The 26,017-nt window shown below is 48.3% G+C and overlaps 1 protein-coding gene across 4 annotated transcripts in view; it reads left to right on the plus strand.

Annotated features, from left to right (window-relative positions):
* The window catches only part of FEZ1 (fasciculation and elongation protein zeta 1), a 493,775-nt gene that overhangs the window by 314,505 nt on the left and 153,253 nt on the right, over positions 1-26,017 (plus strand). For all 4 annotated transcript variants that reach the window (XM_085646026.1, XM_085646027.1, XM_085646028.1 and 1 more), the window contains one exon: positions 20,807-21,081. In XM_085646026.1, the coding sequence (XP_085502152.1) occupies positions 20,807-21,081 (275 nt within the window). The remainder of the gene's footprint in view (positions 1-20,806; positions 21,082-26,017) is intronic.

Below are 26,017 nucleotides of genomic sequence, written 5' to 3' on the forward strand. Positions count from 1 at the left end.
ACTGAAATATTTGTGCTAACATAATCAACATGCCTAAGAAGCGCCTTGCCTGTTCTAGTTCTGAAAATTTTACAAAGGAGCCATTCCAGTTAATTTTTAAAGAAGAGCCCCGTGTGAATGAAACTGGAATGGATGCTTTTTAAAACCTGGGTATAAGGGCCTGCATTTCTTGCATCCTAGATGCTGTCTCCCATGTCACGTCCTGGAAAACAGAGAAGGAGTAGCCATCTGGTATGGATAGTCTCCTATGCTCCCTGGCAATCAAGCTAATTCTCTCTTTAACCTTATAGTCCTGAAAATAGACAATAATAGTGTTGGGCCTACTTTTAGCCTTGTATTGCCGGGATTGGACTGCCGAGATGGGACAGCCGCGACGGGACCCTGTGGGCTTGTGTGATCGAAAGTAGTTCGTCTGACCTCTATTCAGAGTCCCGACTGCCCAATAGAACATAAGAGAAAAGAAGGTTAGCAATCCATTTAAACACCACAGACTCTGAGTGGTCCGTACTGCCTGCAGACTCTAAGCCCTCTGGTACCCCTGCAATGCGCAAGCTTGATATGCAAGAGGGGTTCTCCAAGTCCTCGCATTTGTGCTTGAGAGACTTAATTTGCTCATTCAATGCCTCTTGTTTGCTCCCCACCTCAGTTGTATGTGTTTCCAGTCTCTGTATCTTCGTTTCAAGGGCTTTATGTGTGTTGACAAATTCACCGAATTGTTGCTTGATGGATGACATTTTGAGCGCCAGACTCTCAAATCTGCCGGCTTGCGCTACCTGACTGTTTTTAACAGAACGTATTTCTTTCAAAATAGTCTTCAGCATGGATTTTGTAGTTGTTGAAGTTAAGGAGCAAGTACAAATTACCTCTGATTCCTCTGCCTCGGAAAATGAGAGGATCCGTGTAGCCACGAGGGTAGTGATCTAATCTCGAGCGGATTCTCATATTCTTCCTTCTTTATATAAGGATAGTAACAACTGATTACCTTTGTCTCTTGTTTCAGAGAGTACAGTTTATAGGGCATAGCATACAATAGCAAGGTTTTAGAATTTGGCTGGGCATCCGGACACTGGCACAGCCAAATAGTTGTCTCCTGACCTTAGGTCTTGGACAAAATGTAGAGTGGTCTCTGAGTGCATGGGCAAGGGTTCTCAGCCCTTTCAAAAATATGGCTCAGAACATTCATCAGACTGCGTCTAGGCAGGAGAAGGTTAGCTTGTTGGCTATTTCCGATATCGCTGGGTACATGCGACGCTGCAATTTCTGTAAAACCTAGGTGAGACATGGAGATTAGCTTCTCTGCCACTCCAGAGAAAGTTTTTACTGAGCAGACCAAATGCGGTTTAGAACTTTCATTAAGAGGAGGGGCCACTGTACACATCTCTGGGTTCAGCGATTCGTTCTTATCATTAATTATATTTGCTGTAGGGGATTCAGCTGCGACATCTGCCCTCCCTACCTCGCCTGCCATTGCCATGCTAAATCAATTACGAGAAGCATTAGGTTGATTAGATAGCCCCTGAGAAAGAGACTGGGAGCACATAAGAGCTGGATTTTCAGTACTGTCCCTTCTAAAGCAATCAGGCCCTTGGTTCAAAGACAGGAAAAATATAAGAAGATGATCGGATCCCCCAAAAGCAGAAGAAGTTGGTGTAATAGGGGAATCGGAAGCCCATTAAATAATTTTAATATTCAAAACCCTTGAATCCGTGTCACGAGCATTGGGTATTTTGAGCAAAGCTACCATAGTCCACGGTCTCCCTTGTGCTGTGCTGCTTGATGTGTCTATTGGGCTTGTTGTTTCTGAGGGACAGAACTGGTTGCCATTAATTTGATTGATGTCCTGCAGCTCACCCTCAGAGAGGGGCCCTTTAAAGTTTTTAGAGGTCATGAGGGTTATTTTTGACATTTTCTGCATACCTGCTTCTGCCCCCTGGGCTGACTCGATGTGTTTTGTGTCGCTCCCTGCCCCTGTCACTACTTAATTTGTTAAATCTGTGTGAATCTACTTTAAGTGATTACCAGCCCTGTATGATTTGATGCCAACCATTGTGCCATTTTAAGAGAAAGAAGTTTGTGTAAGCCATGGGCATGTACAATTTCAGTGTAATGATTTACTGAGTTTCTCAAATCGCCACAGAGTCAGGTTGAATGAAAGCTACATGCCCAGTAGAGAGTTTAGAGCTGTGTTCCCTTTCTTGTCCTTTGTTTTCTAATATTTAATGTAATATTTTATGCTCCCCAGAGAGTCACTGTGAAGTCATTGAGGCAGAGGCTTTAGAAAAGCAAGAAGTTTTGTGACTGCTCACCTGGCAATCCAGAAGCCAGCGTGGTGTTTCAGCAGCAAGCTTTAAGCTGCCAAAAGGCCCCCGAGCTGCCTCTGTTCCTCTCTGCTGCATGTGGAACCTGGCATCCGAGGTGCAGATAAATGGTGGAAGAGCCAAGGACCAGAATCACAAAACCAAGCCTCTGCGATCTTGGTGGTCCTCCATGCCTTTCGGCATTCTCAGCGTTTTCAACTATCTCCACAGCTCCAGCAGCTCCATGATGCGGCGCAACGTATAGTCGTACAAGAAACTACTGGGAAGGGCTGCTCACGGGCTGACAGGTGATCCTGCAGCCCCAGCAGCACCAGCTGGTTCTGGACAGCTACACCATATCCGAACTAAGACAGCCAAGGTCCTGAGCATCTGTATCAGCATCTGTATAAGCCATTGTCGAGAGAGGTAGATTAGTCTGCAGTGTGCAGGAGGTGAACTTCTCACAGGAACTACAGAGCTCCTGACACCACAGTCTACGTGCCAGCAGCCATATCGCCCCGACTAAACATTCTCTTGACTGATGTTTATTGTCTTATGAATTCATACAAAAGCTTTGCAGGAAAACATAGGCTCAAAAAATAATAAGACAAACATAATTTACATGATTAGTAAGTGTTGCAAATTGGGTTACTGGTTGAAGGGGGTGAAACCCTACTAAGTCTGCAAACACAGTCTCTGTCAGGGTGAAGCACAAGCAAACCCCAAATTAACCTATGCTTAACCTTCTGGTAGCTTGGCACAAAAGCAGTCAGGCTTAGCTTATAGGCAATGTGTAAAGTATGTATGCAGCACATAAAACACTTATAAAGTGAATACACAATACAAGAAAAAACTCTCAGACCAATTTAGAAGAAGAGTAAAATGTAATAAATAATTTGACACCAAAATGACAAAAATCCAATCAATAAAACCCGAAATATGCAATTTTAAAGATTTAAGTGTAAATAGTGCCTAAAAACACAAAGCGCCAAATGTGGCTATCTTGTCACGCTGGACCGGGACAAAGTCACAGTTCAGGCCGACCATGATGGAGCATATGAAGTCGTGCCCAAAGTATCGTCCTTCTGACCACGGTCAGACGGACAATACTTTGGGCACGACTTCATATGATACCGGCATGGATAGAAGGCAATAATCCTTAGAAAATCCAGAAGACATTGGTGCGATTGGAATATCAATGCCTATTTATATAGATCACTAAACCTGTTTGGTGATTTACATGAGCTGTTCCCAACTTGGATATATATCATTAACAAGACATCACAAGATTCTTGGCTTTCAAGATTTCACATTGGTAGATTGCTTTGCTAATCTTCGTGATCTGATTCACAAACCTGATGAAGTCCATCTATTGCACGAAACGCGTTGGCTGTGCTTTATGCTTCTGATTGGAAATGAAAATAAAGATTATATGAAGAAAAGAAATTTCAAGACTCCCCGCACTTTAATTTTGTTTCAAATCGCATGAATTTGTTATTGTTTTTAATCTATAAATGTACTCCTGGCGGCTCTCTGGGGGCACTCCTGTGTAGCGGTGTGACCGGGTGGCCCTTTCAGACTCCCTGTGCCGTCTGGAGGATCTTTTCTTGCCTGTGGAGTACACACTCCCTTCTTTGCTGTGACCTTGGCCTCTGGAGATTGTCCAACATTTGGCCGCATGGAGATGGCACCCTTCGAGTAGCCTACGGCGACAACAGGGGAACCCCCTGAGATGAGACACGGCTTTAGTACCGAATGTGAGGACTCGACCTCCGCTAACAGGTGGCCTGTGAGTCTAACTGAGCCTTTGGCACATAGGTGAGTGTGCTGCAGTGCACAATACTAGCTCACACCAAGGGCGACAATATTTAAACGGTTGACATGGATGGCCACTAAAGGACTGTCCGGCCTTGTTCAGGGCACCACGGTGGGTCCCCATGGAGGCTGTTTACCGTTTCCAACCCCCCCCCCCGGGCCCTACACTCTGCTTCTTTGTTCTCCTTGTGCCTGTGACCGTCCTGCTGCTTATGTGACTGCTCTGGAAACTACTGGACTCACTGTGACTTAAGAACCCCCCTCCTAGTGACTTTCCAGATGGCCCTATCTACTTGGGACTAATTGAGGCAATTTGAGGGGTGCTGACTGCTGGATTTTTGCAGCACATCAGGGCTGCATGGAGTACCAAAGCCTTCCCGATAACACCTACCTCTCTCGGTGTCTGATCGGGTTGAACCCTCCTTGCTGAACAGTGGGGTTGGCTCTGTGACTCTTGTACCAACGATCCCTCCCTCACAACGCCGCTTGCTACAGTGCTCTAGTGGGTCTCAGTGATATTAAGGTTTACACCATTGTACCTGGGGGTGTGGGACAGGACCCTTTGTTTTCACTATAATGGGGAAGGATCAGTCACAGCGGAGAGCACAGCAGACCGAAATGGACCAATTCATGGCCCCCAAGATGAATGCTAAGGGAGAGCTTCCCCTCGAGGGCCATACGAGGAATTGGTAAGAGCAACAGGGACCTACGGGCGTACAGATACTGGATGCTATTAAGGCATCCAGCATGGCAGTGCAGGCATAGATCGATGCTGTCTCATAGGACATTGGGTTCCTGAGAGTTGATCTGATTAAAGTGACGGAGTGGTCACTGGCCTCGGAACAAGATTGTGGCCAAACTATAGGAAGAGGTCTCCACTTTGAAATCTACTCTGACTGATCTCTCTGCCAAAACCGCAGGAATGGATTGTAGGCAGAGGACACAGAGGGCCACGCCAGATAATGCAGCCTTAACTTTGTTGTTTTTCCCGAGGGTGTGGAGGACCAGTTGCCCGAACTCTTCCTTGAACACTGAATTAGAGAAACCTTCTTATCTGCCACCTAGCGTTCTCTGTTTTTAGTTGGAAGAGCTCATTGTGCCCTTGCTCCAAAGCTGCTGATAGGGGCCCGCTGTGCACAGTCATTGCTACAATACTGAACTACAAGGATAGAGATGCAGTTCTACAGGCTGTCAGGTAGGCTGGGGACCCTATCTTTGAGAACCAGGTGATACTTATTTTTCCGTACTATGCTTGGCAGGGGCAGCAGTGTGAATGTCCTGGGGGGGGTGGTGAGCAAAAACTAAAGGCCATGGAGTTACATTATATGCTTCTCTCCACACAGAAGTTAAAAGTTCTCCATACTGACCACACACATTTCTTTACTACCCCTGATGCTTTGTGTGACTGGCTAGAGGTGTGGGGTAAGGGTTGCATGCCGGCCCTGGCCTCTCGCGCTATTGGTGACTAGCTTTCGGACAAACTATTGCTCAAGGCCAGTGGGAAGTTGGAGGTGTGGTGGTGGGGTCTCCCAGTCTTCCTTGCGAGTAGTGGTTTGCCTAGATGGCACACTGGAAATGGAGGTTCAGTGATCAGAGCATGAGGAGGCGAGGGCGATCATGGAGACAGTGAATGCATCCAGTTTGGAAGAGAGTGGAGAAGATGTCGTGGAGGAAACCCTGGTTACAGCGGAGTCCTTATATTTATGTGCCAGATGTGAATTGTCGTAGAGGACCTACCCTGGAGTGGTGGCTGTACCGGCCCTGGTGGTGTTTCCCAGAAGCTACGGGTCTGGATGCACCCCCAGACAAGAAGCTTACTCTCTGGGTTTGTGCAATTTAAACAAACAGTGGTAACAATTGAGCACAGGCGGTGGATGTGGCATATGCGGGCAGGGCTACTCCCCTCACTGTGGTGTTGATTGCTGATACTTGGAGAGTTTGTTTTGAGTGTCTGTGTGATAGGAGTTGTGTTACAAGTTATATGGTTGTGTTACGAGTTGGTGTGTCTGTGAGGACGGCGAATGTAGTATGACCAGGTGCGGCGGTGTATCGCTCGAAGGCTGCTACAGCTGTGGCTGGCACAAAGTGGCGAACCCCCCCTCAATCCATATAGACTATAATGTCATGAGGGAGTCTGAGAGCAATAGTGGGATACTTTAGGCTGGTTGTTGTTTTGGTTATTTTTAGGAATGTGATTGGCTGTGTGCCGAATCGTTGATTGTTTTTATTTCTTTTTCTTTTTCACTTATTTTTCCTGTTTGGGACAAAAGCTGGCTGTGAGCTGTCTTTTTAAGGGAGTAAGGCATGGGAGGAGCTGCAATGAGTGGAAAGGAAAAAGTTTTTTTTTCTTCTGTGTTTACCCGTTGGGTGGGGTTCTTCTTTTTGGTTCAATTGCACATTTGGCAGCAGTGGTGGTGTGATTGCAGTGTTGTAGTGGCCTAGGAGGTTGGGGAGAGGGGGAAGCATGAGGTGCATGGGGTGGGAAAGTGAGGCAAGGTGATGGTGAACTTTAAATTTGTGTCATGGAATGTTCGTGGTTTCAACTCCTATGTGACAAGATACAGGGTACAGGTATATCTTCACAGGCATGGTGTGCATATAGCAATGTTGCAGGCAATGTATCTAATGGAGATTGAGGTGCACAGGGTACACGAGAAATGGAGGGGACAACTATAGTCTGCCACTTACTCCAACAATGCTGGTGGGGTGGTGATCTGGGTGGCCCCACTGATTCTCATCCGGGTTCGTGCCTTTAAGTCAGATATCAAGGGTAGATACCCTCTTGTACATGGCCTACTAGATAGGGTGGAAGAATGCCCCATGTACGTCTATACCCTGAATGCTGATGATGGTAGCTTTTACCTGGGACTAGAAAAGGAGCTGATCCCATATGATGGTATTCCTCTGTTGTGGACCGGGGACTTCAACTGCGTCCTTAACGGGCAATAAGACAACCACCCACCGCTTTTGCATATCAAGTTGTAAATGGCCAACGCCCTCCGTGTGGTGAGGGGATGCTTGCATTGCATAGATGTCTGTTGCCCGACCCACCCTGAGGCGTGGGAATTCACATGCTTTGTCCCTATGCATGAGACTTATAATCTGTTCAACAGGTTTTTGATGTTGGGCGACTTGACAGCGGCCGTATTGCAGATCCAAATCCTGAGTAGATTCCTTTGTGACAATGAGCTGTTGTTGTTGGACGGAGGTGTGGGTGGCGCCAGGCCACGGGTCCCTCTTTGTGTCTCCTCCCGGAGACGCTAGGTGACACACTGTTCCAAGTGGTGCTTAGCGAGATGACTAGTGGGTACTTTGACACTAATTGGTTGTCTTCCACTCGGAGAGGGCGGGAGTGGGATACCCTGAAGCTGGTGACTCGCGGGGAATCAATCAATCAATCAGGGAATTTTGAAGCATGCTACTCACCCATGAGGGTCTCAAGGCGCTGGGGGGGAAAGGGTGCAGCTCAGAGTCAGCCAAAAAGCCAGGTCTTGAGGTGTGCAGAGTAGGGGAGCGTCTTATGCTGACCAGGAGCTCGTTCCAGGCTTTAGCCATGATGTAGGAGAAGGCTCTTCAACCCGCTCTGGTTCTGTGGATGCGCAGGGTTTCTGCTAGGGTGAGGTCGGCAGAGTGGAGTTTTCTTTTGGTTGGGGGGAAGGAGACTCTTTCGTTAATGTATTTGGGTCCGGTGTTGTGGAGAGATTTGTAGGCATGGGTGAGTAGATTGAAGGTGACTCTCTTCTCGACGTGGTGACAGTGTAGGTCTCACATGTGTTGGGTGATGTCCTCATGTTGTGGGATGCCGAGGACAAGTCTGGCCGCGGTGTTCTGGATGGTCTGGAGTTTGCGTAGCGGGGATTTGTTGATTCTGGCGTAGAGGCGTTTCCGTAGTCCACTCTGCTTGTTATGAGTGCGTGGGTGACGGTCTTTCTGGCTTCGGGGGGGATCCACTTGAAGGTCTTGCGAAGGATGGGGAGGGTGTTGAAGTTGGTGGAGGCGACAACATTGATCAGGTGGGTCATGGTGAGGGAGGCATTTAGTATGATGCCTAGGTTCCAGGCGCAGTCCGTGAGGGTGGGCAGGTTGCCGAGATCGGTGGGCCACCAGGTGTGTCCCAAGCTGAGGGGGTGGGTCTGAGGACGAGGACTTCTGTCTTCTCCGAGTTGAGCTTCAGACAGCTCCTGCTCATCGAAGCTGCAACGTCTTTCATTCCTTCCTGGAAGCTGATTCTGGTGGCTCTGAGATCCTTCGTGAGGTAGGGGATGAGCTGGGTGTCGTCAGCATAGGATACTATGCTGAGTCCATGCTTTCTGATGATGGTGGTGAGGGGGGCCATGTAGATGTTGAAGAGCGTGTCACTGAGCGATGATCCTTGGGGTACTCCACAGTTGATCCCTGTGAGTTCGGAGAGGAAAGGCAGGTTCTGCTGGTGAGGAAGGAGCGGAGCAAGTCGGGGGCAGTTCTCTGAATGCCGGTGTCGTGAAGTCTGGCTACGAGAGTGCGGTGGGAGGTGGTGTCAAAGGCTGCGGAGAGGTCTAGTAAGATGAGGGCCATGGTGTGGCCTTGCTTGAGGAGTATGCCGATGTCATCTGTGGCAGCGAGGAGGGCGGTCTCGGTGATGTGGTTGCTGCAGAATCCGGATTGGGAAGCGTCTGGGATGGCGTTCTCTTCGATGAAGTTTGTCAGCTGGGCATTGACCATCTTCTCAGTGACTTTAGCTGTGAAGGGAAGGAGAGAGGTCCGGCGGGTCTGCATATCAAGAGTTGGCGGTGCACAACAGCACCTTGAGCTGGAGCTAACTGAGGCAGAGGGAGTCCTGCTTGGTCTTCAGCATTCAGTGCCAGCAGACAGGGAACGTTGGGCGTCCCTGTTGGCTGCTCAGTGGTGGATCGTAGATATTTGGGACAGGATGGACAGGTTGGACCCAGTGCAATTACAGACAGCGGGTGCATTGGGAAGATGATAAGTCAGGGAGGTTGCTGTTGTGGTTGCTAGAAAGAGAACGCCTGTCCCCACTCACTCTCACTAAGGCATGCGTATGGCACAGTGGGAAGTTTTCAGGCCGACATGAACTCACTTGTATGTGACCACCTGGCAACAGTTTACAGAGGGGATCTTCACACTTTCCGGATTGCGACAGCGTGATTCCTAGATGATCTGGTGCTCCCACGCCTCACAGAAACACAGGGACAAGGTCTTGAGGAGGACATTTGGGTGGAAGAATTGCAGGAGGCAATCCGTGCCATGGTGCGCTGTAAGGCTCCGGGCCTGGGCGGGCTCCCGGTTGTATATTATCAGACGCTTGCAGGGATCTGCTCCCACGCCTGCTGGACACTCTTCATGAATCTAGACAAAATGGTTCACTTCTCAGATCTATTCAGGAGGCCCAGATTGCCATGCTCCCAAAGCCTGGCAAAGCGCTGAAGGACCCCAGCTCCTACTGTCCCTGTACATGCTGTGAGTTGGAACCAAGGTCTTGGAGAAGGACTTCACAATGCGTTTGGGATGGGTAATAGCTCATCTGGTCCATGACAACCAATGTGACTTAATGTCCAGTAGGGGAACGCAGATGAACCTGCGACGGCTGTCCCATGTACTCCACTCAGTTTCTGGTACGAACCTGAAGGCCGCTGTAGTGACGTTAGATTATGAAAAAGCCTTTGATACTCTTGGATGAGACTGTCTCTGGGATGTGCTTTGGAGGATAGGACTAGGTCCAGAATTCTTTTTGGGGATTCAGCTGTTATATATCCACCCTGTGGCACAGGTCCGAAATGGAAATGTAGTCTCTGAATGTTTACCTATGGAGTGAGGTATGCAGCAGTGTTGACCCCTGTCCCCGCTTCTCTTCACCTTGGCAATGGAGCCCCTGGCGATTAGGCTATGCCGTGACATGGCCCGTTGGAGTATCGTGGTGGGGGGATGCACTCATTTTGTCGCCCTATACACAGATGATGTGTTAATTTATGTCAGTCGCCTAGAGCGATTGGTGACTGAGTTGCTGGAGATAATGACTCCATTTGAGGAGGTCTCTGGATTACATGTCAATCACCAGAAGTTGGTGCTATTTCCTCTGGCTGGCTTGATTGGAGTGGATGCTGCCACTCTCCCTGTGACAGGGCTCCTCTGAGAGTGGAATCATTTCCACTACCTGGGCATACATGTGGCCCACTCTCAGAGGCCGGTGACAGTCTGAATATTGGTGAAGTTTTTGATCATCTGGAGGCCTCGATCAGTTTTTGGAACTGCCTGCTCCTTTCCCTCATGATTAGAGTGGCTTTGAGCAGGATGGTTTTGCTCCTGCGCTGTCTGTATGTCCTGCAAAATTCCCTCTGCCGTATACATCATGCTACCTTTACTAGACTGAACAGCCTGCTGGTATCCCTGGTGTGGGCTGGTGAGCAGAGCAGGGTGAAGTTGGAGGTGCTAAAACTTGACATGAAGCTTCAAGACTTAGATTTTCCAAACCAGCGTATGTATTATTTGGTGGACTGTTACAGTACGATGTGCAGTTGCGTGCCGGTGGCCTGAATGGGGAGAAGGCACTGTTGGCGGAGTGGGGTGAGGGGCATACATTTCTGGGTACCTGATGAGGGGATCGAGGGTGCCGGTTGACTGCCCGTTTATCGCCCTTCAGTTCGCAGAGGTCTGGGAATGTGTGGTTATGATAGCACTTCGTAGGGCCCCTTATGTCAGGTTGCTGTCCCTTCAATGGTCACCCAGTTTCTGGCAGATACCATCCGTAATGGATCTAACACAGTGATATGATGGTGGTTGCTCCACTGCTGGGGACTTATACCTCAACTGCACTTTCCTCACATTAGAAAAGGCTCTGAAATTCTTTCAATAACAACCCAGCCAATTCTTTCAATATGCTAAGGTTTCACACACATCACGCAAGACCTGGGTCAGTTTCCTGGCAAAGCCAGAGGTATCGCAGAAGCTGCAGCTGCTGCAGGATCCAGGCTCCTCCGAAGGCCTGATCCCCTGTGTACACAAATCCTTGAAAGCTGACCACAGGGTAAATGTTACAGGAGTTTGCGACAGGTGGTTGGCTGACCTACCAAAGACCCTCATGGAGGGTGAGTGGGGACGGTCTATAACACATGCCCAGGAGGTTGCCAGTAACACCCAATACAAGCTCACCCAGTTTTTTTTATTTACACCGCACCTATCTAACTCCTCAACGTTTGCATAGATTTAACGCCATGCAATCTCCCGCTTGCCCCCGCTGTGGAGTGGAGCTGGAGACATTCGTCCATATTACCTGGGTGTGTGCTAAACCGCTGCACTACTGGGATGGGATTTTGCAGGAGTTGTGGGAGATTACTCGGGTCCTGATAGAGACCTCATTCAAACATTGCTTGCTGGGCTTTTTGCGGACTCCAAAACAAGGGACTCGGATGAAATATAAGTTTGCCCAGTTGGGATTGGTGTTGGCTAAATGGCACCACTCTATTCATTGGACGCATCCTAGTTCCCCTAAGCTGAACAGATGGAGGACAGACCTGCGCGAGTGGGGAGTGAGGGAGGATTGGCGAATAAGACTCGTCTGCATGGATGCGAATGCAGACCGGGACTTATAGCTTTGGGGTGACATATTGGAGGGTTTGACAGCCGAGGAGCCTATGTTGCATTCCTGAGTAGCAAACTCAGAGACACCATTGTTTGATGTATAGCACGGACCCCCAGATCCCTGGATGGGTGTCTGCCAATGTTTTTAACCAATGGGATGAAGCACCCCGTTTTGGGTGGGGCTCTGGGTATCCTGGGACGCCCTTATGTCTTGGCACCCTTACCCCCTCCCTACACATGGGGTGAGGCTCCACCTCCCTGTTTTTTTGTCCCTGCTTCTATGCCTCCACTCTCCTCTCACGGACGGGTTTCAGGGGGAGGTAGAACACACAATGGGATCTGCTGGAGCTGCTGCGGATTCTTCTTTGATTTCTTTGTGTTTCATGTGTTTGTTACATTGGCTATCCTAGTTGCTTCAGTAGCATAATCTTAAACTGAAATGCAGATGCGGAGACGCATACTCTATGTCCGATATATGTAGACTCATGTTTTACCAGACACTGTTGCGGAAACAGGGCCTCGGCCCCAATTCGTGGATCATTATTTTATCTGTTTCCTATTGTTGGACGCCTGGACTGGTTATTTTAATTTCAATAACACTGTTGTATGTACTCTGCTATGCTATCATACCCTGTATTAGACGACTGTTAAATAAAAACAATTTTGACAAAAAAAATACACTGAGCCCTGTCCTATGGGCTGCTTAGGGCTTAAGCTAGGGGTGACATATGTATTAAAAAGGAAGGCTCAGGTTTGGCAAGAGGTTTATTTTGCCAGGTCAAAATGACAATTTAAGACTGCACACACAGACTTCAAAGGCAGGCCTGAGACCTGTTTAAAAGCGCTACTTAAGTGTGTGGCACAGTCAGTGCTGCAGGCCCACTAGTAGCATTTAATGTACAGGCCCTGTGTACATGATGCATCACTTTATCAGGGACTTACAGGCAAATTAAATGTGCCAATTTGGTGTAAGCAAATTTTACCGTGTTAAGAAGGGAGAGCTCAAGCACTTTTGCACTGGTTAACAATCCTAAAGTCCAACAAAAATGTGTTCAGAAGACAGGAGGGTAAAGGCAAAAAGTTCGGGGATGACCCTGCAGAAAGGGCCAAGTCAACAGCAAGGTTACATTAAAGACATATGGGTTGCAAAGTAGTGTTCAATCATCAACATTAAATACACTAAGGTGTAAACTCAAATCTAAGGCAACAGAACACTAGAAAAGTATGCTAATCTGAATAAATTGAAACTAGAGAGAATCCCTGTATTAAACTTGAATGAAAGAGCAAATGAGTTATAATGTGCTCATGTTTGAGAGAGTGCGGACCTGAGGCCTAGCGAACCGGCTACCATAGGGATTTCAGTGGCTCCCTCACGGCCAAGGCATCTTCAAGACTGACTCTGGCCCCTGACCCTCTCACTGCTGTAGATTTGCCAGGGGGCTACAGCCGGACCCAGGGCCCATCGTGGAAGTGGGCCACCAGCTCCACAGGCATAGCTTACACCCACATACTGGAGATGCCAAGGCACCGAAGGGGCTGCTCCGTAGACTGTGCGCTCCCTGTATTAAGCAGAGTACCTTCACTACAACAGCACCATTTGCCGTACATGTACAGACGGCTGTAAGCTTTGGAGGAGCCACAAGCGGATGGCTCTGCACCATGACCAGCTCGCTACTGGGCATCTCAGAGACTGTGCCAAGACCCTGCTAGAGGTGAGCTTTGGGAGATTGGATGGACTGGGGGACTCCTTCCTTCCTTTCAGCATCAAGAGTTCAACTGACAATAGCAATTATGGCAGCTGGAAGAGGAAATAAGGACTGTACGCTGAAAGACATGCTCACCAAGCTCCCAGAACCCCAGGTTGGAGATCCTATATCAACCCCTTGCTTGACAGCCACACCAGATAACGAGGCGGTGGACGCCCCAGTCATCTGTCCCTTCTTGGAGGCCCTGTTTGCTTCACTTCGAGATGATCTCCAAACAGTGGCAGCTGCCACCGAGTTGTGTGGGTGGGGCAGGGGGTAGGAAAAAAAATAAAAGTGACTTGCCAGGCTGCCGGCCACCACCTCGCCTCCGTCTTCTTCTGTTCCTGCTGGAAGCAGGAAGCACAAAAGTGCTCCCCTAAGCCAATCATGACGCTGCTGGCACCAGCAAGTCAGCAGCGTTGTGATTGGTTTGGCGCTCAGACAGGGAGTGGGAGCCTGTGCATGTTCTGCACCCAGACTGTGCAATACAGCCGGGTGTGAGAACATGCTAAGTGTGCATGATAGTTTGGATGGCCCAATATGGCCAGCCAAACTGTCATGCGCACCTAAGTGCCCCAACCACTCCTTCCCTGCTTGCTGTGACGACAGCCCAGCCCAGCTGCTTCAGTACGGAAAAATAAAATGATAATAACATTGTGTTATTATCATTTTATTTTTCCTTTTTCCACTTGTCAAAGAGGAGTGGGGCGGCACTCCTCTGCCTTAGCCGAGGAGCCTCCACTGTCTCCAAACCCTCAAGAAAGATCTTTCTACCGACCTCAAGGATAGCCTGGGTAACAGAGTCTCCTCGCTAGAGCACCACGAAGCAAGCAGTGATGAGAAGATTGAACATTTGCAGCAGGAAGTCATTGACCTCAACCTCGAAGCCCACACCAAAGATTTAGAAAACTGATTGAGGCGTAACAACATATCATTAGAGGCATACCTACTAGGGCTGAAGGAGCTGATCTAACCCTGTTCATCATAAAACTCTTTTTATTCAATTCTAGAGGTGTCATCGGAGACAGACAATAAAATTGATAGAGCACATAGAATGGGCCCTAAGAGACCAGATTCTGCGGCACCAGTGTACATACTGGTATGTGCTCATCATTTCCCACTAAAAGAACACATTCTGCGTGCGGTCACCGCCCTCCTTAGAAGTAAAAGCATCTTGTTCTTTTGGGGGCATCCCTTACTGCTGGTTTTGTGCCTGAACAGCAAGCTTCATCAACTTTGCTCCTTCAAAGGAGCTTGTCAACTCCGGGGCATCGAGGATACCCCACCTGGCTCAATACAGCCTGGTCAAACCAGATTGGTCGCACACTGCTACACCTACCAGGCGTGTTCCCCAATGAAAATGGTCCCTGAAGGTCAGCGTCGGCGGATACACCTATGCTCGAGTGTGAATGCAAGTATGCGTGGCGTGTGCCATCCCTGGACACGTGTTTCGAGGTAGTTGCCTCTCGTCAGCAGGGAGTAGGAAAATGTGTGGGGTTGCTGTGTAAGCTGCTAAAATCGTTATCAGGTCTAGTACCTCTCGTAGCGCGCAGGTGCGTAACCATGAGTCCGTCGACTCCACCGGCTCAAGGGAGCCTGAATATAAAGTTAAACCAGATTGGTCGCACACTGCTACACCTACCAGGCGTGTTCCCCCAATGAAAATGGTCCCTGAAGGTCAGCGTCGGCGGATACACCTATGCTCGAGTGTGAATGCAAGTATGCGTGGCGTGTGCCATCCCTGGACACGTGTTTCGAGGTAGTTGCCTCTCGTCAGCAGGGAGTAGGAAAATGTGTGGGGTTGCTGTGTAAGCTGCTAAAATCGTTATCAGGTCTAGTACCTCTCGTAGCGCGCAGGTGCGTAACCATGAGTCCGTCGACTCCACCGGCTCAAGGGAGCCTGAATATAAAGTTAAACCAGATTGGTCGCACACTGCTACACCTACCAGGCGTGTTCCCCCAATGAAAATGGTCCCTGAAGGTCAGCGTCGGCGGATACACCTATGCTCGAGTGTGAATGCAAGTATGCGTGGCGTGTGCCATCCCTGGACACGTGTTTCGAGGTAGTTGCCTCTCGTCAGCAGGGAGTAGGAAAATGTGTGGGGTTGCTGTGTAAGCTGCTAAAATCGTTATCAGGTCTAGTACCTCTCGTAGCGCGCAGGTGCGTAACCATGAGTCCGTCGACTCCACCGGCTCAAGGGAGCCTGAATATAAAGTTAAACCAGATTGGTCGCACACTGCTACACCTACCAGGCGTGTTCCCCCAATGAAAATGGTCCCTGAAGGTCAGCGTCGGCGGATACACCTATGCTCGAGTGTGAATGCAAGTATGCGTGGCGTGTGCCATCCCTGGACACGTGTTTCGAGGTAGTTGCCTCTCGTCAGCAGGGAGTAGGAAAATGTGTGGGGTTGCTGTGTAAGCTGCTAAAATCGTTATCAGGTCTAGTACCTCTCGTAGCGCGCAGGTGCGTAACCATGAGTCCGTCGACTCCACCGGCTCAAGGGAGCCTGAATATAAAGTTAAACCAGATTGGTCGCACACTGCTACACCTACCAGGCGTGTTCCCCCAATGAAAATGGTCCCTGAAGGTCAGCGTCGGCGGATACACCTATGCTCGAGTGTGAATGCAAGTATGCGTGGCGTGTGCCATCCCTGGACACGTGTTTCGAGGTAGTTGCCTCTCGTCAGCAGGGAGTAGGAAAATGTGTGGGGTTGCTGTGTAAGCTGCTAAAATCGTTATCAGGTCTAGTACCTCTCGTAGCGCGCAGGTGCGTAACCATGAGTCCGTCGACTCCACCGGCTCAAGGGAGCCTGAATATAAAGTTAAACCAGATTGGTCGCACACTGCTACACCTACCAGGCGTGTTCCCCCAATGAAAATGGTCCCTGAAGGTCAGCGTCGGCGGATACACCTATGCTCGAGTGTGAATGCAAGTATGCGTGGCGTGTGCCATCCCTGGACACGTGTTTCGAGGTAGTTGCCTCTCGTCAGCAGGGAGTAGCAAATGTGTGGGGTTGCTGTGTAAGCTGCTAAAATCGTTATCAGGTCTAGTACCTCTCGTAGCGCGCAGGTGCGTAACCATGAGTCCGTCGACTCCACCGGCTCAAGGGAGCCTGAATATAAAGTTAAACCAGATTGGTCGCACACTGCTACACCTACCAGGCGTGTTCCCCCAATGAAAATGGTCCCTGAAGGTCAGCGTCGGCAGATACACCTATGCTCGAGTGTGAATGCAAGTATGCGTGGCGTGTGCCATCCCTGGACACGTGTTTCGAGGTAGTTGCCTCTCATCAGCAGGGAGTAGGAAAATGTGTGGGGTTGCTGTGTAAGCTGCTAAAATCGTTATCAGGTCTAGTACCTCTCGTAGCGCGCAGGTGCGTAACCATGAGTCCGTCGACTCCACCGGCTCAAGGGAGCCTGAATATAAAGTTAAACCAGATTGGTCGCACACTGCTACACCTACCAGGCGTGTTCCCCCAATGAAAATGGTCCCTGAAGGTCAGCGTCGGCGGATACACCTATGCTCGAGTGTGAATGCAAGTATGCGTGGCGTGTGCCATCCCTGGACACGTGTTTCGAGGTAGTTGCCTCTCGTCAGCAGGGAGTAGGAAAATGTGTGGGGTTGCTGTGTAAGCTGCTAAAATCGTTATCAGGTCTAGTACCTCTCGTAGCGCGCAGGTGCGTAACCATGAGTCCGTCGACTCCACCGGCTCAAGGGAGCCTGAATATAAAGTTAAACCAGATTGGTCGCACACTGCTACACCTACCAGGCGTGTTCCCCCAATGAAAATGGTCCCTGAAGGTCAGCGTCGGCGGATACACCTATGCTCGAGTGTGAATGCAAGTATGCGTGGCGTGTGCCATCCCTGGACACGTGTTTCGAGGTAGTTGCCTCTCGTCAGCAGGGAGTAGCAAATGTGTGGGGTTGCTGTGTAAGCTGCTAAAATCGTTATCAGGTCTAGTACCTCTCGTAGCGCGCAGGTGCGTAACCATGAGTCCGTCGACTCCACCGGCTCAAGGGAGCCTGAATATAAAGTTAAACCAGATTGGTCGCACACTGCTACACCTACCAGGCGTGTTCCCCCAATGAAAATGGTCCCTGAAGGTCAGCGTCGGCAGATACACCTATGCTCGAGTGTGAATGCAAGTATGCGTGGCGTGTGCCATCCCTGGACACGTGTTTCGAGGTAGTTGCCTCTCATCAGCAGGGAGTAGGAAAATGTGTGGGGTTGCTGTGTAAGCTGCTAAAATCGTTATCAGGTCTAGTACCTCTCGTAGCGCGCAGGTGCGTAACCATGAGTCCGTCGACTCCACCGGCTCAAGGGAGCCTGAATATAAAGTTAAACCAGATTGGTCGCACACTGCTACACCTACCAGGCGTGTTCCCCCAATGAAAATGGTCCCTGAAGGTCAGCGGCGGCAACTACCTCGAAACACGTGTCCAGGGATGGCACACGCCACGCATACTTGCACGCACTCTTGAGCATAGGTGTATCCGCCGACGCTGACCTTCAGGGACCATTTTCATTGGGGGAACACGACTGGTAGGTGTAGCAGTGTGCGACCAATCTGATGTAACTTTATATTTAGGCTCCCTTGAGCCGGTGGAGTCGACGGACTCATGGTTACGCACCTGCGCGCTAAGAGAGGTACTAGACCTGATTATGTTTTTAGCAGCTTACACAGCAACCCCACTCTCATTTTCCTACTCCCTGCTGACGAGAGGCAACTACCTCGAAACACGTGTCCAGGGATGGCACACGCCACGCATACTTGCACGCACTCTTGAGCATAGGTGTATCCGCCGACGCTGACCTTCAGGGACCATTTTCATTGGGGGAAGACGACTGGTAGGTGTAGCAGTGTGCGACCAATCTGATGTAACTTTATATTCAGGCTCCCTTGAGCCGGTGGAGTCGACGGACTCATGGTTACGCACCTGCGCGCTAAGAGAGGTACTAGACCTGATTATGTTTTTAGCAGCACTGGCTGTTCATGGACAGAGCAGTGGTGGGAAAGCACCTGTGGAAAATCTCCTGTCGACATACAAAAGTAAGTAGAGGGTCTAAGGGAGTTTAGAGACCAGCGCGGACAAATCCCCAAGTACTGTGAATAGGACAACAACAGAGTCCGTGGGTCTATATAGGTCTACCTAAACACAAACATTTTATGTGCAAAGAAACCAGCTACAACTCTAAATAAGGGAATCCTTCAAGAAGGACCGAGTCCCATCACCCACCGAGGTGGCATGCTTCATCATCTGGGACCTCCCTTAACCGCACCTGGTGCGGTTAAAGAGCTACAACTCCTTAGGTTACTATAAGAAGGAGGAGCTCATGGATGCTTAAGCTAATACAACTAGGAGGGAATCACTCCCAAAATAGGAGGAAGCTGCCTATAGTGTAGTGAGATAAGGTGCAGTGTGTGAAAACGTGATGTTAAAATTGATTAACACTGGAAAAAAGGCTTTATTGAATATCCAGTGATATCAACATTAAAAAAGCAGAAATGATAGAGTGAAACGTGTACACCAAAAGATAAGGAACACGCACTCTAAGTTTGGGTCTACATGTTTCAGCCAACTAACGTCTCAAGAAGATGACCATGGCTTTCTTCAGGACTATAACACAACACTACTGCAATGTGATCAAGTGTATTAAGGGACATAAAGGGAACGATACAACCAACAGTGGTACCTGCTTAACGGTAGATGTACAGCACCGTCGGGAAGTATTAAGGTCATCCGTCAAGAGATCGAGGAGCGTCCCACACTCCTGGTCACAACTCAGGGCGTGAGGCAGCGCTCTGTCCGTCGCTACCCCGGACCTCCTTCCTGAATGTCACGAGTGGTGAAAATCTCCTGTCTTCATATGACTGCCCAACCAAAGCTTTTATCTCTCCCCTATCACCAAAGCCTCTCTAGAGATCTGGGACCGAGTGAGTGAGCGGGGGGATCTAACTATATTCCCTTCACCGCTGACACCAACAGTGGGCAATGAGGATTTCACCCCCGGGCTAACTTCCACAGCATTTCAATGCTGTGAGCGAGCCTGATGCCGATCCATAGGCCACCTGTTTAACAAGGAAGGTCTCATACCTTTTGAACAACTCAGATACAACTATGCACTACTTGAATCCAAGCAGTTACACTACCACCAGATTCGGTACTGGGTAATGCACCCTACAGGTCTGGAAGCACAATGTCCCCTCACCACTTTTGAAAAGTGGTTGGTAACTAAGGCCTCAGATAGACACCTCATTTTCAAGCTCTACGACCTTTTTCACCCACCCACCACAGTGGTCAAGTTGACAAGTCAGTGAAGATGGTAACTGGAACTGGGCCAGAAGGAATGGGAGGAAATATATTACCGCATGTGACACACAGCCTGTAATAAGGGCAGTATTGAAAGGGCCACCAAGATCACCACATATTGGTACCTCACACCAGTCCGCCTGCACCGAGGTAACCCCGCGCATACACCCAAGTGCTGGTGTGGCTGCGGTTCCCCGGCACCTTACTGCACCACTATGGGATTGCCCAAAACTCACCACCTACTGGACGCAACTATTTGACGTCGTAGACACCCACCTAAACCCTCAGCTCCCTCGATTCCCTCCCTTCATAATATTGGGGTTGCCCAACACTCTCACCTTTCCACTCAAGGCCCGTAGGAGCCAACAAATTGGATTGGCTCTGTGAGCAGTCTTGCAGAACATCTCGACACACTGGGGGACGGGGCGGGTTCCTTATATTCAGGGCTGGCTTCATCGCCTCGGGTATATACTGGGAGTGGAGAGGCTGACCCTCGTGCTCGCAGCACGAGGAACTTCATACTCGGAAACCTTTATCGGCTTGCTATACTCCGAATTTGGAAAACTGACGTGTTCAACTAACGGAGCTTTTTGTTAATTCCAACCAGGAGAGTACTAATGGAAGAGACATGCCCAGACACGAGAGACCACTTTTTTGACACACTTTCTAGGTTGTGGTCCCCAGCAGGGAGTTTGGGGAATGTTCTGTTTATTCATATCTAAATATTCAGATGGGGAGCGCTCTGAGCTGCCGTTTATGATGCATTTTCTATGTACTAAAAACAACAGAGAGTTGAACCATACAAGTGCCAATACTGCGAAAAGGTCTTCTGTTAACTTCCTATCTGACTTTCTAACATAAAGGTTCTATATGGCGGTCACTGAATCAACCAAGAAAATGGCAGTCGTGTTCTCTTCAAAATTCATTGTTCAGCACATATTGCTAAGTCTAAAATGCCACGCTCTCTTCAGTCACGCTCCACTGTCAGATTTTAACGCAAATGTCACTTACTACAGTATGTTTTCCATTCTAATATTCTGTACTTCTTTGTGCCCGTAGAAGCCCTACAACACATGTCCGGGGTGGAGCTGAGGGCGCTGCTGGACCGGGTGGAGAGCGCCATTTCTGATTATTCGGAGGAGCTGGTGCAGCAGCTGGCCCGCCGCGACGAGCTGGACTTTGAGAAGGAGGTGAAGAACTCCTTCATCACCGTGCTCATCGAAGTGCAGAACAAACAGAGGGAGCACCGAGAGATGGTGAAGAGGAGGAGGAAAGAGAAAGGCCTCAGTTTACAAAGCAACCGGACAGAAAAAAACAGCCAGATGCCCATCAAGGTACGGAAATCAGGGGCATTTCACAGAGACAGATCAAACAACTTGTCTTTTTACGTTTTGTAGTTCGAGTTTATTTGTAGTTTGAATGTATACCAATGTCACATAGTTGTGAAAAAGGAATTAATGTTGTAATATATTGAATTTCACCTAAAATATTTAATCTTCTGCTTGACATCCTAACTTTGCTCACTGTTTTGTAGAGCTTTTTGCTCGGTAAGATTTTTAGGGTCAAACGTTAAAGAGAAGGAAGGGGATGAGCAATTCTAGGTAGCAAGCTTATCTTCTGCTGCAGCTGTGCTCGGCTGAAGTTGTTGTTCCATGAGCCGCATTGTATTTCAGCATATTTTTGTGTTATTCGTATCAGCTCTCTTTACCATGGTTTCAAAGGCTGGCTTTAAACTCCAAGATATATTTCAGGGATAGTTCTGTTCTCACCTCCTCCCTCCCCATTACCATCTACCATTTCAATCCTGACTTGATTATTATAGCACTAACCTTAAAAATAGCATACCGTGTGCTAACAACCAAAGAAATGATTACTTCTGTAATACATTTTGCAATTCAGGCTAAATTTCACTTTGAGATAAGAGCAAGGTTGACCCATGGTGGTCAAAACATGTTATATAGTGAGTTGTGTCAATGAGAGCAAAAGAAAGCATGTAGGTTCAATCATTGTGAATTGGGGAAGCACCTAAATTATGTGGAATATAGCAATGTTAATATTATATCTTGTCATAAAAAGTGCACAGTAATGTCCTTTATTGTGGATTAATGGGTCTAACCCACAGCTCAAACCCTACAAAAGGCATTTGGAACTGGCAGAAAGTGTTTCTGCAAATCTTTCATTTTAGATTTTCGAATCCACTCAAGAAAAAGTCAATCAATCAATCAATCAGTCTTTATTCGATTTAAAAATACAATCATAAAAGACACAAACATAGTACCTAAAACATACATTTCAATAAATACATTAAAATACCTTATTAAAAGAGCCTTGTTAAAAAAATATTAAACACTTCAACAGACTGAGATTTAGTAATAAAAGGTTTTTTTTTTTTTTTTTTTTAGATTAAAATTGTCCCTGGTACAGCTTAAAAGTGGGGAAGACCCGAACACTGAATTCATTAGGGACCATCAAGGGAGCGCTTAATTGATTTTCTCCGCAATGCCCATGCCCAGCCCAGGTATTTTGCCAATGCAACAGAGACAAATGTCAAAGAGCTAGTGCGCAGAATGCGTAAAGCTACAGTGCTGCTCCTTGTGCCGAGCAATCTACACATTGGTGTGAGCCAAACACGCCTTGGAATGGCAAGTGCCGGGCAGACAAACAGAAAGTGGGGAGATGATTCCATCGCAGCCCCACATGCAGGACATTGCAGTTCCGAGTTCGTGGCCCACCTTCCAGTCAAAGATCTAAGGGGCAAAGAACCAGCTCTAAACTGGAAATAAAGTTTCCTGTCACCCACATTAGTCACCACATCCCAGTATTGTTCCAAATAGGGGGAATCTTTGAACTCCAAAAATTTCCCAGACATCCCAGTTGCTTTATTCAGTACCTGGGAATCTATTCTTTCCCAGTATGCTATTTTAAGAGAACTTTTTGATGGAAACTGGGCAGAAGCTGGGTCGGTCCACAACCCTTCCATACCCATGTCCTTTAAAGACGCATGCAAGTTCTTCAGCCACTCAATTTTGTGAAAAACATCAGATTTTATAATGTCATTCAGGCCCTTGGCATAGTGGGAAAGTTCAGGAGTAGTCCAAAGCCTCCGCCAGTATAGAACCGGACGGAGTCTTGCAATATCCTTAATGGACCTCCTGCCCAGATCATACCTAAGTGGGATCAGAGGGGTGCTCTGAGGAAGACCAGTTATTTTACGCAGGAATTTATGCTCCACATTTACCAAAGTCGCTAGCTGTTCAAAGCCCCAAAGTTCCGCCCCATAAAGGACAGAGTTTAGGGCCTTTGCTTCGTATACTTGCAAAACCGGGCTTATTGGTTTCGTAAATGACCTACTAAATTCCCTGGTCAAAGCACCAGTTATCTGCTTAAATCTTAGGGAGGCCATTTCCAGATGTCTGCGCCAATTATTATTATTTGAGATTTGCAATCCAAGATATGTAAAATTGGTCACTAATTCTAAGGGTTGCCCATTCATAAACACTCTTTTCCCTTGAAAGCTGCTATGAGGGTTAAAGGCCATAAACTTCGTTTTTGCCACATTAACCTCTAAACCATGATCAAGGCAAAACTCATCAAACAGGCGAAGGGCTTTTTGCAGACCATTAGATGTTCTGGATACGATAAGCGTATAATCTGCAAACAATAATATGGGGATGGAAACACCAGCCAACCTTGGAGCGTCGGTATTAGCAGAGAGCATGAGTTCGACTATCCAGTTGATATAAAGTGAGAAGAGCGTGGGTGCCATAGTACAACCTTGTCTCACACCACGCTCAACCGGGAACTCAGATGTATCCTCTCCCGCCCCTCCCCACTGAATCCTAGCATAGTTAGACTCATGCAGACGCATCACCATAGTCAGAATTTCTTTGGGAAGACCTAGCCTCTCTAGAACTGCCCACAGCCGGTGTCGTGGTACAAGATCGAAGGCAGCCCTTAAGTCAACAAAAGCTACATAAAGACTGCCGTTCCCCAATGTCACCACCTTCCAGAGGAGCTGGACAAAGTAAAAGACTTGGTCCACCGTGCTGGTTAGTTTCCGAAAACCAGCTTGGAAGGGTGACAAAATGTTATTATCATCCATCCATTCTTGTATTTGGTTCAAGACCATCCTCCCTACCACCTTCTGAATGGAATCGATGAGGCTAATTGGCCTATAGTTTCCCGGGAGCGTCCTGTCGCCTTTCTTGAATACAGGTATAATAACTGCCCCCCTCCAGGATTTTGGGACTGGCGCGCCTACAGCCACAGCGTTAGCCAATAGGGTTATATACTTGCTCCAGTTACCCTTATTGTGGAGAAAGACGTCCGAAGGAACCCTGTCCTGGCCGGGGGCACGTCCACTGGTAACTGAGCACAAAGCCCTACTGGCGTCTTGGATACAAAAGGGACCCTGGGAATAGAAAACATGATTTGGCACCCATGCAAAGTTAAACAAAATGTTACAAGCATATTGAGGTTTGAAATATTGTACCCACTCTGCCTGTGAAACATAGTTGGAGGGGCTATCAGGGCGCCCACCATGGCCCCACTTGAGAATGTTCCAAAATAGCCGGGAATCTCGGGTATGGCATGCGCTTTTTAAATCCAGCCAGTGTTGCTCGTCCCAGTTTTTTTTGGCCATCCTTACAGCTTTTTTATATGCTAGTCTGGCGGAGCGGATACCCTCCAGTCCACCATTAGACAGGGCTTTCACTAGGGTGGACCTGGATTCCCTACAAACACCGTCGTACCATCTATTTTTCTTAGTTGGAGCCTTATTCGTGTTCCTCAAGGGCTTCGTAAAATAGGAACCTATTTCAGCAAACAACTTCTCATGGCATGCAGTGACTTTATTATTGCCTGGATCTTGGAATAGCAAACCCTCAAGCTCAACAATAGAATCAACTAATTTGTTATCTATATCGGCAATGGCCAAGGTGTTATGCTCGAGCTCCCCCCACTTAAGTCTACGCATGTTATTTGTTAGAGTTACCTCAGGCAGGCACGGAACCATTCCACCAGCTATTAAGCGATTACTAGACCACCATCTATGCGCAACACAGATAGGGTTATGGTCACTCTCAACTCTAACCTCAACAACCATATCTAAAGCTGGTTGCCATAATTGCAAGCTACATAGGACGTAATCAATCCTACTAGAATGTCGACCATTGTCAAAAGTCTTCGCCCCTTGTTTATCACCTGGCGTCCTCCCATTCAGGGCCCTCAGACCATGCTCAAAACAGAGAGCGTTGGTCTGAACAATAATCTCAGTCCACCTTTTAATTGGGCTGAGGTCAAGCGCAGGTACCCCCCACAATTGGTCTTCCACAGCTTCATTGCCCCACCCAGAATCAGGGTCTAGGAGCGGTTCAAAGGTGATATTAAAATCCCCAGCTACCACTATTCGCCTCCCACCTGAGTGCTGGTCGATAATGGAGACCAAGAGAGCCAAAACCTGGGAGCCTGTCCTATTAGGGTCCCTCAAATACAAATTGTAGATGTCCAAATCACCAAGGGTTCCAAGTGACACCCTCACTAATTGAATATCTTCGGACCCAGTAGGTATTGCAGAAGCCTTTGAAAATATGTCCTGTCGGACCCAGATTGTCAGTCCTCCCTTTGGACGTCCCCTTATACCCTGGATTGCGGGGACATAGAAGTTCAAAAATCCCTGTAGAAACTGAGGCTCACAGGTCCAGGTTTCCTGGAAAAGGCAGACATCAAAGTTGCCTATATAGCCTAGCCAATCCGGTGAATCCATTTTTGATTTTAAGCCTGCAATATTCCAAGAGACCATAGACCCCCCCTCCCTTCCTTGGCCTTGAACATGGGCAGAGTTCGCACACAGCTGCACGAGTCCACATTCTGGTCCCATAGACAGATCAGGGGTTGCTACAACTACATCTATTATCTTGTCCACCCCGGTAACAGGGGAGTAACGTAGAGGTTTGTTGAACTTAGGCCCTCCAACAGGAGTACTTGGATTGAGAGGTATAGTAAATAACTGCGGCCCAGGTGTCGGTCAGGCAAAAGCTACTGGGGAGCACAAATCATTTGCTTCCCAATTTTCCAGAGGTGGACTAAGTCCTACAGGGTAAGAGTTATAAAAAAACCCTAGATCGTGTACCCTAATTTTTGACTGGTCGCAAGCCAGTCGGGAGCCACAAATATAATGCACTGTACGACTATCTCCAAAGTTGACTAAAATGGAGTCCCCTGGGACATCTTTGGGTCTTGGACCTACCCAGCTAACCCTTCTAGTGAAGA

The sequence above is a fragment of the Triturus cristatus genome, chromosome 3_1, assembly GCF_964204655.1.
Source record: "Triturus cristatus chromosome 3_1, aTriCri1.1, whole genome shotgun sequence".
NCBI lineage: Eukaryota > Metazoa > Chordata > Amphibia > Caudata > Salamandridae > Triturus > Triturus cristatus.